This window comes from Rhinolophus sinicus, chromosome 8, assembly GCF_057876585.1.
Source record: "Rhinolophus sinicus isolate RSI-liver-muscle chromosome 8, RSI-T2T, whole genome shotgun sequence".
Classification (NCBI taxonomy): domain Eukaryota; kingdom Metazoa; phylum Chordata; class Mammalia; order Chiroptera; family Rhinolophidae; genus Rhinolophus; species Rhinolophus sinicus.
The window spans coordinates 60,382,578-60,400,970 of record NC_142508.1 but is presented as its reverse complement, the minus strand read 5'-3'; the positions used below and the strand labels follow the sequence as shown (position 1 = coordinate 60,400,970).

General features: G+C 50.2%; 1 protein-coding gene across 2 annotated transcripts in view; it reads right to left on the bottom strand.

Annotated features, from left to right (window-relative positions):
* Positions 1-18,393, bottom strand: part of FA2H (fatty acid 2-hydroxylase) — a 47,154-nt gene that overhangs the window by 19,888 nt on the left and 8,873 nt on the right. For both annotated transcript variants that reach the window (XM_019710427.3, XM_088800237.1), the window contains exon 2: positions 2,671-2,763. In XM_019710427.3, the coding sequence (XP_019565986.1) occupies positions 2,671-2,763 (93 nt within the window). The remainder of the gene's footprint in view (positions 1-2,670; positions 2,764-18,393) is intronic.

The window sequence follows — 18,393 nt, the reverse complement described above, 5'->3', positions numbered from 1 at the left end:
CCCAGAAGCCAGGAGTGGTGGGCAGCTCCCGCCACCTCTACTGGGGCAAGTCTCAAGCTGGCTGGGTTCCAGAAAACGGAGACACGGAGGGTGGAGTGCAGGGTGGAGCTACAACCTGAGTTCTTGTCCCACAAAGAAGCCTGTGTCCTGCCCAAATGGGTAATGGGAGGGATGACAGAAACGGTTCCAATAAAAGCCCATGCAGAACCCGAAAGTCAGACAGTCAGATGGCATGACACCTCAGGGCACCCTGGGATGGTTTCCTAGCCCTCTGCTGTCTTTTCAGAACCTTCTCCCTGTGCCCCGGCAGCCCCATTCCAGTTCCCCTCACTCTGTCCCCAGCTTCTAGGGGACATTTGGCCATGGGAGCCCAAGGCTCCCTTCCTCAGCAACGCCCAGAGGAGCTCCCCTTGAGTACAAAACATGAAGGGTTAACTTTGGCAAGTCCCTTTGCCCCAAGGGCAGGTATGTAAACCCACCCTGGGCACAGGACTCCTGGTGGGAAAAAACACTGCTGCACACTTGGCCTCTCTCCACAGCTCAAGGGCCAGACCCAACGGCTCACACAAGCCCCTGGCCTGGGTCAGAAACAGATGCAGGGCTTAAATCAGACGATGGGCTTGGGGGTGGTCCCAGCCTCTCCACTCCTCCCAAAGTTTCTAGTATTGACCATGAGGTAGATGAATAAAAAAGAAAAGTAAGCAAAGCACTGTTCACTCTCCCTGGGAAGCCCAGTTCGGCAGGCTGCGCTTTCTCAGGGAGCTGGGGGAGGTATGAAGCTGACCTCCCATCGCCACCCATGGGGCTGAGGGGGTCTCCACACCCTCTCTTGGGCAAGCCCTTGCCCCTCCCAGGGTCACAGGAGGATGGGAGGAGGAAGACAGGAAGTGTGTGTGAGAGAGAGAATGACAGAGGTGGGGAAAGTGAGTCAGGCGTGACCTGCCTGAATGTGCCGGCAAGGAGCCAGGAGCAGGCCCTGGAGGAGGAGGAAGAGAGGAGGCCTCTCTTTCCTTGGGCGGGGGCACAGGTGATAGTGGAACAGGCCTACGTGGACTTAGTCCCCACTTGCCCCTCAGCCATGAGGTGACAGGGTTGGGGTCAGCAGCCCACTGAGATTGGGGGACCTCTCCTCAGCAGGATATTTATCCATCCCTAGTCAGCTCTCTCTCCAGAGTATTTTCTTTCCAACATTCAATCCCTCAGCCAAGCGCACAGATGCTGGCCCCAAGGACCCCTCTTCACGACTCCTCTCGGTGTCATCCATGGGTCCTGAGCCCTGAGCTGGATGCACTGCGGTTCATTCTCTGGTCCTGCCCTCATCCCACACCCTCCTCATCTTCCACTGCAGCTCCTCCTTTCCCAGGGCAAGGGCCTAACTCCATGGTTTCCAGGGTCCTTGTTCCATTCAAGTTGGCTATGGCCCCCTCCATCCTGCCCACATGCAGAACAAGCCTAAGTCCCCCAAACGCCCAGAGAAGTTGGACATTTGCACCAAGAACCCCCTCCCCCAACCTTAGCTCCTGGGCAATAGCAACTATGGCCAAGCCCAGGGGTTGAGGTCAGGACACCAGGTCTCTGGTGAGCCCTCTGGGGGGCGCTGTGTTGCCCTGGGTAGCCTTTCCCTTTGATGGCCTTCTATTTCCCTTTTGGTTACACGCCTCTCGAAGGACATGTGCACAGAACAGCCTGTCCTAGGCTCTCTGGTAGAGCACCCACATGCACCTTTGTTGTGGGCTGACAGGATCCCCGGGATGTGGTAGCAATTCCCATCTGACAGATGCCATCCCCCAGTTCCTGGGGTCAGGGCCTCAGGAGTCTGGCCAAAGGGCCCAGCAAACAACAGCTTTCTGGAGTCTCCCACCTCTCCTCTGGCCACCTGAGTTCTTTGGGAGTGCTTCTTGCATCTCCTCATGTTGTACTGTTTTCTGGTGGGCGTGTCTGTCCTCTCCAGCAGGTTGTAAGCTCTCTGGGCACAGGGGCCTGCGCTATTTCTTTCTTGTCCCACTATCCAGCACAGGCCGGGGACATTTATGGACGTACCCACTCATGTTTATTCCAGGAGGAAATGGCAAAACGATATTGGGAAAGTCTCATGACCCAGGTTGGAGGGAAATGGCTCCCACATCTGGTTCCCTTCAGAGACCTCAGGCCACGCTGCTTCTTCCCACCTCCACTGAGCAGCTCCACACCCACCTCTGACCACTCGGGACTCCCCTAACCAACAAAGGGGGCCTGCCTAATCCCGGCAAGATGCTGGCCTCTGCACGCAGACAGAGGTCTGCTATCGGGCTCTGCAGACAAACCCAGCACAGTTCCAGGCCTGCCCCCATCAGCCTCAGCAGGCTCCCATGCTGGTGACTCTTACACGGGATTGTGCTGGTCCTGGCAGCTCTGCCCTGTGCACCAGTCAAGCTGGGCATGTACTGTGCCCTTCTGGGCTTCAGGGGTCCATGTGGGAGCCCTCTCTCTGGGGTGTTTGGGGCCTGCCTCTGCACAGACCTCTCTGTGTGCAATTTTTCCACTGGCCATGCTTGTGTGCTATGGGCACCTGCTTCCCACCCTCATTTCCCCGGCAAACGCTATAAATAACCACAGCTTTTGACTCCACACCCCCTCTCCTTGGTCCCGGGAGCCCGTGATTATCATCCCAACCCCTCCTGTGCCAGTTACCTTGTCCCAATCCACGACTTTGAGTTTTGGTTCCATCGCTGGGTCTGTCTTCTGAGTGTTTGCAGAGCCTGCAGCCTCATTCTCCGTGGAGCTCTGGAGAGAGAGGGTACGAGGCGATTACTTACAGTGGGTAAGGGCAGAGTCCCAAGCCACCCCGTGATGAGGCAGCCAGGAGTGGTGAGAGCCCCATGTTGGGCAGGGTGGGCGAAGGTCAAAGGCACGGAGCGCACTTGAAACCAGGAATATACGGTTGTGGGATGTATTATTCGCTGCATTTTTCTTCTCCCTTAAAAAAAAAAAATAATTTCTGCAAAAACATGAGGTAGAAAGATCAGGGAGAGAAAAGAAGCTGGCAAAGAGACCGTATGCGAATGAGTAATTAGCAGGAAGCTCTGGGCAATGAGGTCCCTGCCAGCACCCCTCCAGGTCCCTAGAGGGTGTCAGGCAGCGCAAGTCACAGGGAGTCACCTGGCGGGCTCACTGTGCCACGCCTGATGACTACTCACCCCCTCCTCCCCCCGTAATTCCACAAAGCCCATGGGTCACAGGCTGGGCCACCCAGGTGCACGAGCCCACAAGAAAGAAAAGCAGCACAGAGTGAGGGAGACGGTCCCTCCAGGAACTCCCATGTGCAGGTCAGCAGCCACACATAGGGTGAAACTGGCAGAGGAGTGGCCCAATGGGTTCAAGGTTAAATCACAGAGGCAAAGAGGCAAAGAGGCTGACTTTTCAGAAGGGAATGGAATGTACTGGGAAAATTACATGGTCCCAGCTGGCCCTGATGTCACACGGGGTGAGGCTGGAGAGAACAGACTGGCACGTAGGTGAAACTCACGCTTCCCTGCAGGAAGAGTGGGTAGAGCACTTGTCAATGGGGGGCGGTGGCTGCTCTCTGAGTCCCTGTGACTAAAGGGCATGGTGGTGCTGGTGGCCATGGAGGGGGCCTTGGAAGCTGGGTATCAGCAAGAACACAAGAAGACTGTTTTGAGCAGCCAGTTGGGGTTTCTACTGTCACAGTTGTTACAGTTTTGCTTCCAAATGAACCACGTGACATTGACGGTGGCCTTGATGCTGGCATTTTCTGGGAGAAGCCATATGTAACCCAAATAAAAGCGGGCTTCATGGTTTGGCCTTGGTCTGGGTATCTCAGTATTTTTAGTGTGCCACCATGCTGCCTTCATTCTTTAAAAAAGCATTTCTGAGGATCTCTTAAGGACAAAGAAGAGTGGACTTTATAGCACCTCATACAATCAAACTCCCTAAGTATCCAATATAAATGTCATATAATAATCTTGCCCCTTCTAATTCTGTTCCACTCTCAAAATACCCCAGTGTCCCCAGTCACGGAGCTATTGACTCTCCCTCTCTCCTGGAGAGTTATTTTCTCCTGGTTACCTGAAGGCCTTTCTTAAGTAGGGTGAGCCAATCCTTCTCTGGACCCCCAACCCCACTCACTGCAACTCCATCATCTCTCTCAATAAAACAAAAGGCACATCTTGGGGTCTGCCGTCCCAAGCAGGGAAGGGTTATCACATGTATGATCGTTTAATGGTTTTGTCTGTGCTACACTTTTGAGACATCCCTGAGCGGCAGACACAGATCTGTTTTGGGCACATCCACCTAAACCACCATTGGCAGCAAGAGAAAGGGTCATTGCCTGTGGCACCGGGCACAGAGCGCCCATCTGTCTGGCCCAGGCTTCTGTTCACTCCAGTCTGAACTGTTTTCTGAGAGCTCAAGTCCCTGGACAAGCCTCCCTTCCATTCACTGGCTGCCTCAGGTTTCCAGGGGTCACTCCTGGTTCTTTCCCTCTAGTACTGAACAGGCTCTTTCTTTTCCACCTGGCAGGCTTATACATATTTGAGGATGGCCAGTACCCACCCTCTGCCATCTGCTTTCCTCCAAGACCCTCTTAGGACCTAACAGGGTCTGTAAGCATAACGGTTGGTCCATGCTCCTCTTCCAAAGCAGGTCTGATGAGACCAGTGCAGAAGCCAGAAGGGCTCGCACCTTCCTCAAATGAAACGTTGTATTTCAGGTTATGGGAACTGAGCTCCCATTGGCCCCTTTGGCTGCCATACTATGAGGCTCGTCACTTAGCGTACGGCCACCTGAACTTCTTTTGTGGACTACTGCTGCTGGTGGAGTGTGGAGAGCTCGTGTGGTCCAGGAGGTGATATGGACCGGCAGATCTACTCACTGGAGGGCCACAAACGATGCGTGAGCAAGACTGGGCACCCAGAGTAGTGATGAATGGGGAAGCAGAAGGTTGTGGAAAGCAGAGGAAGCCTGAGAAATGGGGTCGTCAAGGGGAGTTTGCAGGGACAGGAAGCCCTGGCTCTATATCAGCCTCTTCTTCAGGGGCTGGTGGTTTCGGTGAAGAGGCCCCCTCCTCTTCCCTCAGTCCTTCCCTCCTACGGGGATCTCATCCATAGCCACTGCCTTCATCCACTCATCCAGACACATACAGGAGCATCCGCAACGTGCCTGGGCATCAGCTCTGAAGACTCCCCACATCTCTCTCTCTGACATTGGCCCCGTGCCTTGCCCCTGGAGAAGGTTTCCAACTGCCCACATCATAGTCTGATCCAAAAACCCCGCTGTCACCTCTGATACCACATTCCTAAAAGTGAACATATCGTCCTTTGCAAATCGCCTGATCACTGATTTCCCTATATTTAACGTCTTTCCCCTGGATTTCCAAACTCCTCTCCTGCTATGCCCCTGGATTAACCCTAATGTTTCCCTCTAGCCAGTCGGGATGATTGACCATTTTCTAAACATGCCTTGCATTTTCCTTCTCAAATGTCACCCTGTCCAGGACGACGACAGAGGTTAAGATTCACGGATGCTTACTATGTGCCCAGCCCTTCAATCTTCATAACAACTGTATGAAGTAGGTATAATCATCATTCCCACTTGACAGATGAGGGGAGCTAGGCACAGGGCAGCCCCTCAGCTAGTGAGAGGTGGAGTCAGCAGCTGGACTCCAGAATAGTCTCTCGATCACCATGCACTTCTTTCCTAACCATTCTAGCCGGCAATGATCTCTTCATTTTACAACTTTTAGAAAAATCATACTTCCCATATGTCCCACGGCCTCACTTGGTATTTATAATTTCCTGCCTCTTGTTGTCTTTGTATGTTTGGGAAATGATCTTGCTTGTTCAGTGGTGTTACAGATTCCAATTGGGCAGGAAACCACTATTTCCTTTACTTAGAGAGGGGCTGTTGACACTATGAGATGCTCCACTCATATTAGTAGCTCCTGAGTGGGCCATGTTTCCATGCTGGTTCTCTGCAAAATAGTCAAGGTGCCGAGACTCCTGCAGTGCTGTGGGCTGGGCTCTGGGAACGCAGCTCTGAAGCTCTGCAGGGCACATGCTCCTTGGAAATGTAAAACAAATGGAGTGGGCATGTCTGCTTAGGTGAGAGAGGTAGCCCAGGACACCAAACACGCCATCTTAGAACGCCACTCTGGGCTGGACAGGACAGTGCCCAGATACAAGGGCCAAAATTCCAATAATTTGGGCCTTACATTCTCAGTGCCCTTTGGCCGAGTACACAGGATAGGCACGAGAAGAACTGAAAGTCCATTAGACTGATACAAGATTGCCAGCATTTTATTTTGCCAAATAAAAACATTTTTTAAATTACCATCTGCAGCATTTCATAAATAAGAGGAAATTTCAATACCAAATAGGTAGGAAAATGTATACTTTCATAGTAAAAGTCAGTTCTTCCCAAGGAAGGGCAGTTGGCAACTTTACACTGACATTAAAAAAGGGGGGGGGGGAGAGTTCTATTTTAAAATATTTATTAATGCAGAAAAATTACAACCTAAAATTTTTGTTTTGTGAGCATGAATTGTACATAATTGTTTTTCTGGTTCAAGGTGGTTGGCGTGGGGCCCTCTGATCTACGGGTAACAGGAAGTAGATCAAACATACACTTTGTTCCAGTTCTAAGGTTTTACTTTTAAAATTACTAAAAATCCAGCTTTGCACAGAGATGTTGGCTAAAAATGGAAACAGTACTTTTCAGGTTTTTTTCCGTTCAACTGGAAATAGTCTGGGTGAAGTGAGGGAAGTGAAGGAGCCCCATGGCTCTCTGCCTCCTTCCTGGGAGCCAGGAGGAAGGGGAGGAGCTCACAAGCTGGCCTCCCCAGCACAGAGCAGTCGGGGATGCTCTCAGGACAGCACCCTTGAATCGTGGACCAGCCCCGTGGGGGGTGCTGCCCATGTAGAATGAGGAAAAGTGGGGAGGAAGGGAGGCGAGTAGGGGCTGTTCCCTCCTGGCCTCCTGCCTCCTTCTGCTGCCCCGACTTAACCACAGTTTGAGAGTCCTGGAGCCACCAGGCAGTAATGCCATGGGTGACAGGCTTTTGGCAAAGAAATCCCAAACTGACGATGTAAGCAAGGTGCTTTCTGGGTGGCCTCACTGGGCCACAACCCTCTCTGGCAGAAGCCCAGATTGTTAATCACAAGACCATACAAACCTCCAATATAGGAGGAGACTTCAAGGAGAGTCAGAGCAAGCAACACGTCGCCAGCAGCAGAAATACCCTCAGGGACGAGGAAGTGTCCTCTAGCATGAGCGTGTTTTTCATTGACTATTTTTCCTGAGTCTAGCTGTGAGATTTCACACGGTCTAAAAGCCTTCTCCCCGTGCAGACAGGACAAAGCCTCCCGGACAAGGTCTCCCCTTCCCATTAAGGGGCTGCTTACATCTGAACCTGGAGGGTGGGGCAGGCAGGGGTTCCAGGAAGTGAGTCCTGCGGGAGCCGCTGCCCCACATGCACTGATCTGGGTCACATTTTCCAAACTTCCATGCCCCAGTGTTTATTTTATAGCTGAGCTGGGCTCACCCTTGAATTCCACAGGTAAACACCATGCATGAATCAGACGTGTATAAAGGTCATTCCTAGGAGCAAGGGTACAACTCAAACTAAAAGAGTTTGAAAAAAAAAGTTTCTTGGAAACTTCCACAATGCATTATTTAAAAGACTCTCCTGATCCTAGAAGCAAGCCAAAGGTAGCTTTAAAAAACAAAAAAAGCATCAGAAACTAAAGAACATGTGGGCTCTTTTCCAGTAGTTGAAAACTGTTCTAGGTGATGGCTTCAGATTAAATAATGAGTTTCAGTATTTTGGTAAGGAAGTGAATAATTCTGAAATGAGATGCACTGGTTTTCATAAGAATGGTCAACTTGTGTTAATGGGCATGGCAGGACATGGGATGGCCAACCTACCTGTGCCAGGTGGCAGCTTTCTTAGAGAGTCTACCTGAGGGACACAAGACCATCCCTAGGCAACGAGAATGGAGCTGAAGACCCACCCCTCCTCCTGGCCCCTCCTGACCGCTCCACCCTGTGAAGGAAGGCTGGAGACCCGGCTAGAAGCACTTCTGCAGTCAGGCCCACGGCTGTGTGCGAGGAGCCTGGTGAGGCCAGCAGGGCAGCGCTCAGGCTGAAAGCATCCCGTTCTTCTTACGCCTTTCCCTGTGACAGCCTCCCAAGCTAGAACGTAAGCTCCACGAGGGTAGAGGCCCTGCTGTCTTGCTCAACACTAGGTCCCCAGTAGCTGGCACCAGAACAGCACTCAAATTACTTGCTGAACAATACACTGATAAGTAGATGGTGGCTTGTTTAACCTCTGGCGGCCCAGACCTGGAGAGGCCACTGAAGGGTGGGCAGCGCAGGCAAGAAGAGAGAGTGTCCCGATGCCTTCCAAAGCCTGTACGTACTTGGAGAGAGAAGGTCAATGTGCTCTGCCAAGGAAGTTGGGTATGAAGGCACTGCCCATTCGGAGGTAAGAACTACTGGCTATGCTGGGCAATATGGTGGGGGCAGCGACGAAGGCGTGTTGATCCCCTTAGACCCCCCCAGTCACAGCCCAAGGCCGAGGGAGAGACGCCGCGAGACAGGAGCACAGCTCCCCTAGCACAGTGCCACTCCTGCGCTGGCGGTCAAGAAACATTACTTCCTCTCAGATCACCAAGCCACGGCCCTCCTCTCGTGGAGGCGTCCTGCTCACACCACTGCGCCTTCTCCTGGGCTCCGTCCTCCGCCTGTCTCTCTCACACGGAGTTCAGCACCCTCAGACCTAAACTCCTGGAGCACCCAGGAGGTGTTCCCTGCCAGTGCCCCGAGGTTCCGGCCAGCCCCCCTACCACACCTGTCCCTCCAGGGGGAAGCCTGGGGCAGGGGGAAGAATACAGGGCCAGGGTCTAGTTCTCACGTTGAATTCAGCTCGAGACTGAGGGACACAGTTCTCCACCAGGCTCCATTATGAACTTGCCGTGTGCCCTGAGGATCTTCCTCTTGGAACAAGAAGTCGCTTCTCTCTGGCAGGGGCACCCCCCAAGTTCCTGCTCTGTCCTCAGAGGTTGTGCAGGTGACACCAGTGAGTGAGGCAGGCAGGGCGTGGCTCCTAACACACACCTATCTTGTTTGCAGAAGAAATGCAGGAGTAGCTTCATCTCCACGGGGAAAGACGCGCACTTTCACTTTTCTTAAAATATGAGGCCCCAAGAAACAAAAAACAAACACAACCATGAGGCGCCCTTTTATGAGAGGTGTTGGTACAGAGAAAAACAACAGAAATGCAGCAAGTGCAGTACTCAGTGGTCACTGTCCCTTGGTCTTGAGACCCAGGAGGCTGTGGGGATTGGAGCCGACCGCAGTGAACTAGAAGTCATGGCGCGTCAAGGGGGGCAGCCCTCACTTGGATACAATGCAGGTCAGGTCTGACTTGTCAGACCTTCTGATTTCTAAGAGAAGCTGGAAAACTTGATTTTTGTATGAAGTCTCAGATTTTTACATTTGACTTGCATTTAACACAAACGATATGGGCCAAACCAACCTGTCTGAGCGCAAACACAGCCCTTGGTCTGCCAGACTGAACCATCTGGGTGAGCTGTAGCCCTCCTGCCCCCAGGGAAGCCACAGAGAAGGAGAGGCAAGAGTAAGGGTTTTTCCCCCTCGCACAATTCCTAGCGCAGGGACTACAGATGGAAGCCTAGGCAGCACCCACCTGGGCCAGGACTGCAGGGTCAGCTGTACCAAGACCCTGGGTGGGGGTGACCGGCTAGCACCAGGGGAAGCAGAGCCCCAGCAAAGTTCAGGGAAGGGCAAACCCAGGCCTCCTCCTTCCAGTCGAGCCAAGAGGACTGGCTTCCAGAGAAGCAGGGGGTCAGGGAGCAGAAGTGTGTGGTGGCTGCTGGTTTTACTGGTTCTCTTTCCCTTGCTGGAAGGGAGACAAAAATCCATGAGGGTGAAGGAATCACAGGAGAGACGCAGGCCATGTCCTAAGGAAGTTGCCTCCAGGGTCTCACTTCCCAGTGTGGAAGCCCATTCTGGACTGAATTGTGTCCCCCACCTCAAGTTCATATGTTGAAGTCCTGACCCCCAGAGCCTCCGCACATGACCTTAGCCACGAAACACCAGTGAGTGCTAGCAAACCACCAGAAGCTGGGAGAGGCCTGGCACAGATTCTTTGCACGGCCCTCAGAGGTACCAGCCCTGCCAACACCTTGCTCTTGGACTTCTAGCCTCCAGGCTATGACACACACACTTCTGTTACCTAAGCCACCCAGTGTGTGGGACATTGTTACAGCAAACACTAACACAAGGCCTGAACCAGTTTCCCTGGGAGCAAGACAGAGCCACAGCAGAAGGAATTCAACCAGGAGAGAGAAAAACAGAGGGAGGCCCCCAGGGCGCTGTGGAGACCAGATTCTGCCTTCTACCCAACACTGAGGGCGTGCCAGAAACCAGGGTCTTGCGATTAACACAGCCATCCTACCGGTCTGCAGTGGCAGCCCACACAGCTAGCTCCTGAAGGGGGCGGGGGGGCTTCAAGTACCCCGCTGCCTAGCCCACTGTTTCCTGTCCAGGAGGCAGGAGTTACCTTGTTCCCTTTCTTCAGGGTCTGAGAAGTTACTCCCCAGTTTCCCCATGTGGAAGTGCCATGTGTGGGAGGCAGGCTGAACTGGGGGGGGAGGGGGGGGGTGTCAGGCAAACTGCAGCCCTCTTTAGCCTCTTGGCCTACTTTGCATTCCAACACACACCCCCAAGCCTTGTGGCTCCTGGGACAGCCATGCCACCTCCCTGTGCCACCACCCCACATGTGCAGCTGGCATCTCATTGGTATCAACACAAGTCTCCCTGAGAGACTGGCAGGAGGTATGGGGAAACTGAGGCACAGGAGGACCAAGTCACTGATTCAAGAACTCTCAGAGGATTGCTGGGACAGCCAAACAGGAACCCACTTCCAGTGCTGTCCCCTCTAAAGTTGTTCCTGTGCCCTCCTCTGCCCCCTCTGGGAAGACTCAATGGGGTGGTCCCAAGCCTCTGGCACGGACTCTGCCTTTGCTCCCAGCCCTCCTCCAGTGCCCCAGACCCTGTGTCCCCGCAGAGGGTTTGCTTGGAGGGTGCATGAGGGGGAGAGAAAAGAGAATAACAACAGAAAGCCTGCACTCTGCATGGCAAACAAACAAGCTGACCACAGAGGCGGTGAAAGAAGGCAGTGTGTTGAGGGGCAGGGGCTGCAGGAGGCGGGGGAGCGGCATAAAGGAATGTTGTTCGGGAAAGCCGGGGCTGGGCACCGAGGGATGGACAGATGGCCTTTTATCCCTGGGTTTGGCCTGAAAACCCTTTTTCTGAAATGAGATGGTGCCCCAGGCCCTGTGTCCAGCTGTCCCACCCCATGGAGGCCCAAAAGAAGGTGGGGGCTCCCAGTGTGTCAGCACGCCTGGGTAGCACGGGACCTGGGCAGGTAGGAAGGGGCAGGCCCGGGAGCAAGAGGATGGGGCCATAGTTGCACCAAGAGTCTTTCTTGGGGAGAAGCCTCTGTGTTAAGCCCACCCCTGAGGCCCCCAGGGAGCAGTCTCCTCAGAGCTGGTTGTTTTCAACAGCCAGAAATCTGGGGCTATACTCTTGGGCTAAAGAAACTGCTTGCTTTGATTTCTAATAAGCTACCCTCTGCCTGATGAGGTCCAAATCAGAAGCCAGGCCCAGCGAGGTCCCGTGGCCTATCCTATTTTTAAAACATTTTAAATAAACCCTTTATGTGCAAAACCAAAAGCTAAATGAACAAAAAACACAGAACCCCCAAAGCACATCCACTCCTCGCTCACCCACAGTTGTGGCAAGGGGATGAGCTCTGAGACCACTATCCCGGTATTCACGGTAGGATGAAGAAAGGAAAAGAGAAAACGAGTAGGGAAGGTGTGCCCAAGGTGTGACCACCTCTCACTCAGGAGATGCAGGGATCTAGACAAGACGGCCCTACCCGCCCGAGTCCTTGACATTGGTTCACCATGGACCTGGCATCGCTACTACTCATGAAATGAGTCCCCTTGGACGACATCATCAGCAACCCTGTCACCAGAAGCAGAAGCCAGCAGAGGTGGGCAATCCAGGACATCAGCAAAGGGGGCCGGTGGATTGAAAATATTAATTACCGCTCAAAACTTGCAGAGTGTGCCCACGGGTTTTCAGGCTATTAACTTGATTCTCTACCAGATCCTGCCATGGACTGTCTAAGATGCTTTCCTCTCTAGCCTCTAACCTCACGTGAAGGCACCATTTCCAGGAAGGCACCAAGAGGCAAGGGGACATGTGCTTTTTTCCCAATGAAAGGCTTGACTCTGGGATTTGGAGCAGCCCAAGGGGACAAGCCGAGATGGGAGTGCAGGGTTGGGAGCATGAGCTGGGCTCAGTCTGGTGGGTAAGGGCTGCTTTTGGAGGCTCCCCTCCTCCGCCCTGCTTACAAACTCCTGCCTGGCACTGTAGCGGTAGGAGGAGTGGGATCACAGTCTCAACTCTGATGGCAGCACCCACAGCCTGTAGGATTATCCTTTTGCAGATGTGATGGGACATTTCTAGACTGTAGTCTCTCAGGACTTAGACCTCAAGGCACCACAGGCAGCCCTTTGGGATGTGCTATCCACAGAAAAACACACGTAAGCCATTGACAATATATTATCTCCTCACTCACCTAACTTGCAGAATAAAACACATTTCATTCTCTATCATATTGATTTACAAATGATTTCATAGATCACGATTCCAGAAACACGTTCCTAAAGCTTCCTTCTATACTCCAATAATTTAAGAAGAAAAATAGTTGTTGTCCTCATCATTATTTATAAAATCGCAAATGATTGTATTGCCAAAAATAGAAGTCACTGAATTATTTTGTAAACAAAATAACAACAACAAAAAGCTGCCTTATACCTACTAACTTTTTTTTACTGATTCAGTCAATTCCTTCTCCCCCTGCCCAGACATGGAATCTTCTACCATTTTTTAAAAAAAATTTTATTGGGGAATACTGGGGAACAGTGTGTTTTCCCAGGACCCATCAGCTCCAAGTCAAGTTGTTTTCAATCTAGTTGTGGAGGGCGCAGCTCACTGGCCCATGTGGGGATCAAATCGACGATGTTGGTGTTATGAGCACCGCGCTCTAACCAACTGAGCCAACCAGCTGCCCCTTCTACTTCCATTTTTCATTGACGATGTTTCTGTTCAGAGGTTGACTGGCTGGTCTCCAATAGTATGGTTAGTTCTAGGACACAGACTGTTGGACTCTAAGCCTGCATCTTCTTTCCCACTCTCATTTAACCTGACAACTTCCAAACCCACCGCACATTTCTTAACCAAGTCTCCGCAGTGAGCCCTTAGAACTGGCATCTCCTTGTGAGCTAGCGTCTATACTCCATGTTTTATGCTCGCTAAGCACCATGTTTATATTCGCCGCTATAATGGTGCTTCAGCCCCAGGGGATGATGTCCTTGAACAACCAAAGAGCAAGTTGTCCTTCCGGGTGGTCAGTGCCTCTCTGACATGGCCACAGGTCAGGGCCATCATTAAGGACACAATCTGGTGTGGTCAAACAGAGAGGAAAAGAAGGAGCCATTGTGAGCGGCGTGAATGACAGGGAGACCAGCTTCCTTGACCAGAGCCACCCAATTAAGACGCCATTATCCCAGAGAGAAATGCCTTGTGACTCTGGGCCACAGCTCTAGACCATCCCTGTCTAACAGAACTTTCTACATGATGGACATGGTCTTAGCTATGCTGGGCAATCTAGTAGCCACTGGCCACATGTATCTACTGAGCACTTGAAGTGTGGCTAGTGTGACTGAGGAACTGAATTTTTGTTTCATTTCATTTTAATTAATTTAAATTTAAATCGCCACATGTGGCTAGTGGCTGCCATATTGGACAGCACAGCTCTGGAATCATATACTCAACTACTATTTGAAATCTCTACCCGAGTGTTTCCTTGGCATCTCAAACTTCATGTGGCCCCAGTGACTATGCCCTATCCCAAACCTGGACTCCCAGCCCAGTATTCGTCATTGCCATAAACCAAACTACCCTGTTGCTCAGGTTAAAACCTTGGCATCATATTCCACAGCTCTTTCCCTTATTCCCAACATCGAATCCATCAGCAAGTTCTAGTGGCCCCACTTCCAAGACATTTCCAATTTCTATCCATTTCTTTCCATCCCTATGGCCACCCAGTCCAGGCCACCTCCCACCTGGACAATAGCAAGGGCCTCTTAGCTCTTTTCCTGCCTCCACTCTTGACCCCCTTCAATGTACCCTCCACATGGCAGCCAGAACACCCTAAGATATAGACCAACTTTGTCAGTTTTCCACTTAACATCCTCCAGCTCATTGTTCTCAGAATAAAATCGAAGCGCCCTACGATGACCCAGGGGCTCTAGTGAGGCAGGGCTTCTGCTTACCTCGCCATGCTCTCCCTCACCCACATTTCTCCAGTGACACCAGAGTCTCCTTTGGGATTCCTGATGTCACCAAGTCCTGTCGTAACCCAGGGCTTTTGCACTTGCTGTTCTCTCTATCTGAAAATTATTTTTCACCTAGTTTTTCTTATGACAACTCCTTTTCATCTATCAGATGTCGGCGCCTTAGAGAAGCCTTCTCTGACCCACCCCCATCAGAAGCTGCAGGTGCCACTCTGTCACAGCCTCCTGTTCTAAAATATATTATCTATTATCTATATGTGTGTGTGTGTATACACACACACAAAAACTGTACACACACACACACACACACATATAGTTTGTTGTAGCTCTTGCCACCATCTGTAGTTGTCCTGCCTCCCTCCCTCCACCGGCAGGTACACCCCATGAGGGCAGCAACCAGTTGTATTTTTCTCCCCAGCACCAAGAGCAGTCTGGGCATGAGGAGACGTGTACTCTGTGGTTGAATAGAGGAAGGAATGGTGGGGAGAAGGTGGCAGCCCTGGAACCACTTGGGGTCTGTCAGCCTCATCTTTAGAGACTATCTGTCCCTGCCAGGTGAGTGCTCCCCTGTACTGCACATTGCACTTGTCCAGGTAAAGATGGAATGATGGCAGCAGGTCAGTGCAGACCCCACCTGCCCTGGCTGGTGGAAGGACCAGCTCGGAGAGACCAGAATGTCACCTCTCCAGCTCCTCCAGAGGGGGAGTGGCCTTGCCCACGAGGGTCTGAGCACATAGCAACCCAGGTTCTGAAAACATCCATCCCTGACCACCTAACAGGAATCAACCTTTCCTTAGCAGAAGCTGGGGCTGAAAGGGCTTGTAATCATCCTGTTTCTCTTTCAGCTAATGTTCTATTTCACACACCTCACACGATCTCATTGTAGCCACACAAAATCCTGCAGGGAATAAGGACACCAAAGCTGGGAGAAGTCAAATGACTTCTGTGTGCAACGTCACACAGCCAATGAGAAGTGGAGCTAGACTCAGAATGCAGGTCTCGGGCTGCAGGTACCAAGCTCCTTCTCTCTCCTGGGGAGCAACGGCGGGGGCTATCTGACCAACGCCCACTGCACACCTGCTCTGCCCCAAGCCCCACACTGGGAGTTTGGGGACGCTTATGTTTAGTCATCCCAAGATATCTGCCCACTGAACCACTTTCAGTGCCTCCAGTTTTCCCATCTCCATTTCCCTCTGCCCTTAGCGGGTTATAAGCTTATGGTACTGCTGAGTCACACAGAGCACTTGTTACGAATACAGATTTCTGGGGTTTTGCCTCCAGAGATTCTGATTTTACTGGTTTGGGGAGTGGCCCAAGAATCTATACATATATAATATTATATATATATACATCCTTATTCTAATTAATTCTTTACTTTAGTTATGTAAGTTTTTTTTTCAAGTGAGACATCAAACTTTTCACATGTCTTCAAATGCTGGAATCGCTGTCACATTCCATAAATCTAGTGGGACAACCAATTGGTCATTTGGAAAAATATAAACCTAAAATACTTTACGTGAGTCATTTTTCCAAAATATAACACAGTTCTCTAGTGCTCCTTTGTGAAGATGGAGGCAGAGATTGAAGCGCTGTATCTATAAGCCAAGGATTCCTAGCCCCACCGGTAGCTAGAAAAGAGGCATGGAACACTGTCCCTCAGAGCCTCCAGGAGGGACCAGCCCTGCTGACACCTTCTAGCCTCTAGAACTATGAGAGAATAGATTTATCCTGTTTTAATTCACATGCTCTTACTTTATTTTATTTTCCCACGCATCCTTTAAGAACATACTGTGAGCGATGTCCACAATGCAACGACTTAGTATTTTCTGCAACACTTTATTATGAAAGTATTTAAACATACTGTCAAGCTGACAGACCCTCACTGTGAATACCTGTATCCCCACTACCTACATTCTAACATTCACGTTCCACTATTTCTTTTTAAAAGCAATTTTTAAAGACTTGTGTATACTAGCATCTAACTCTTGCAATCATGAGGTCTTATCCTTAGAAGTGATTAAATAGGCATTAAATTTGTTTGCTCCCCTTTAAAAATTGGGTATAATTCTCATATAATAAAAAAAAATTACCAGTCTTAAGTGTATAGTTCGATGAGTTTTGACAATTACATGCCTCTTTGTAGCCAATGCCCAAATCAAGATGTAGAAAGTCCCTGGAATCTATTTTTAGTAAGTTTCTTATTTGATTTTGATGAAAGGAAGGTGGGGGATAAGTATGCAGTTGCCTTGGCCAGAGGGACAAGAAGTTTGAGATTTACAAGGCTTTGCAAGCGAGGGACTAGTTTCCCTGTTAGCAAACACGGCTGCGTCCCTGCTCTCCGAGACTCTGGCTGTTCACACACACACAGCGAACTTGCAGGCCCCTCCTCCAACCACCGGCTGTGGATATAGTGCAGGAAAAGTACACAGGACCCACCCCCAAGCCGAGTTCCAGCCGCATGGCGGTTTCCAGATGCTCCCTCCTCAGTCTACTCCACCCCAGCATTCCCCGCTGAAATAGCTGCCATTCCATGACCGCTTGGACACCCACTGTGGACCCTTCCATGGGCTTGCCGACTGGGGCCTGTCGCCTGCGTGGGCTTCCCTGAGCCCTTTCCTCCTTGCCTTTTCCTCCCAGCCACACGACTCCAGGGTCCGGGCATGCCAGGCAGCCCCAGCCCCTGAAAGTTAGATTCACTGTTTCCCTAAGGCCAGCAACATGGCCCAAAAATGACACTCCGCTCCTGGCCTGCCCTTTGCTTTCTCTAGTAGAGCAGGCTGGAGCAGAATCCTGGCTGGGATGGAACAGAAAGAGAAGAAAAACCTAATGGTTACAACCTAATTAAAAAAAAAAAAAAAAAAAGAGTGATTTCATTGGTATAGAATAGAGTCCAAAAACAGACCAAAATATATCTGGGGATGATGTGTAATAAGGTGTTTTTTAAATCAGTGGGAAAAATAGATTATTCCATAAATCAACTGAGATAACCAGTTGGTCATTTGGAAAAATATAAACCTATAACAATCTCTATGTTGTTAGTTATACTGAAAAAAATCCCAGGTAGGTAAAACATTTAAGCAAAAGCAAACAACAACAAAACATTAAGCATAAATTATTAGCAGGATATTAAAATACTTTTGTGTTTACATATAAATCTTGAAGTATAGGTGGCCTTTCTAAGAAGAATAAATTATGATATCTTTTTCTACATGGAATATTTAAAGGTTTAAATGGAGGAAAAAACATTAAAGAAGTCAAAAGACACATGGAAACTGGAGGACAAATAGTAATACATATGATGAAAAAGAGGATATAAAAATATCCTTTATGCATAAAGAGTGATTATAAATCAATAAGATAAAGGTGCCTCATGATTTACTCTCCTGCCTAAGATTCATCCCTAAAAGGTGTGCAGTGAAAATACCGGGCACCTGGAGACTTGCATTCCAGGATCTCCCAGAGCTACAGATTTCTCATCTGTGAAATGGAAAAACTGACATCTCCTCCATCTACTTAAAGAGTTCAAATAGAAATCTATGGAAAAATACTTTGAAAAATATAAAGTGCTTTACAAATGTAGGTGTGTTACTATTAGTTCTACCAGGATCATTGTTATCCAGTGTTCTTAGATCTGAGTCCCTGAAGATTCAAGTCGCAAAGGACAACCAAAATCCCCTTAACATGCAACTATTCATGAATTGGCTGATCACTTATAAATTTCGTTCCTGCTCAAACACTGACCCCAACTCCCCCAAGTCCACCAATGCGAAGTGATTGGTTGGGGCTACTACCATCTGATAATAACCAATGTAACAAAATGCAAACCGATTACAAAGCTAAATTGAAAATAAATGCAAAAATACAGAAAATTTCATGACGTCAATGAAAGTGATAGAAAATTGTTTTGTTCACAACTCCATTGCCAAATAAGGATCTGGCAAAG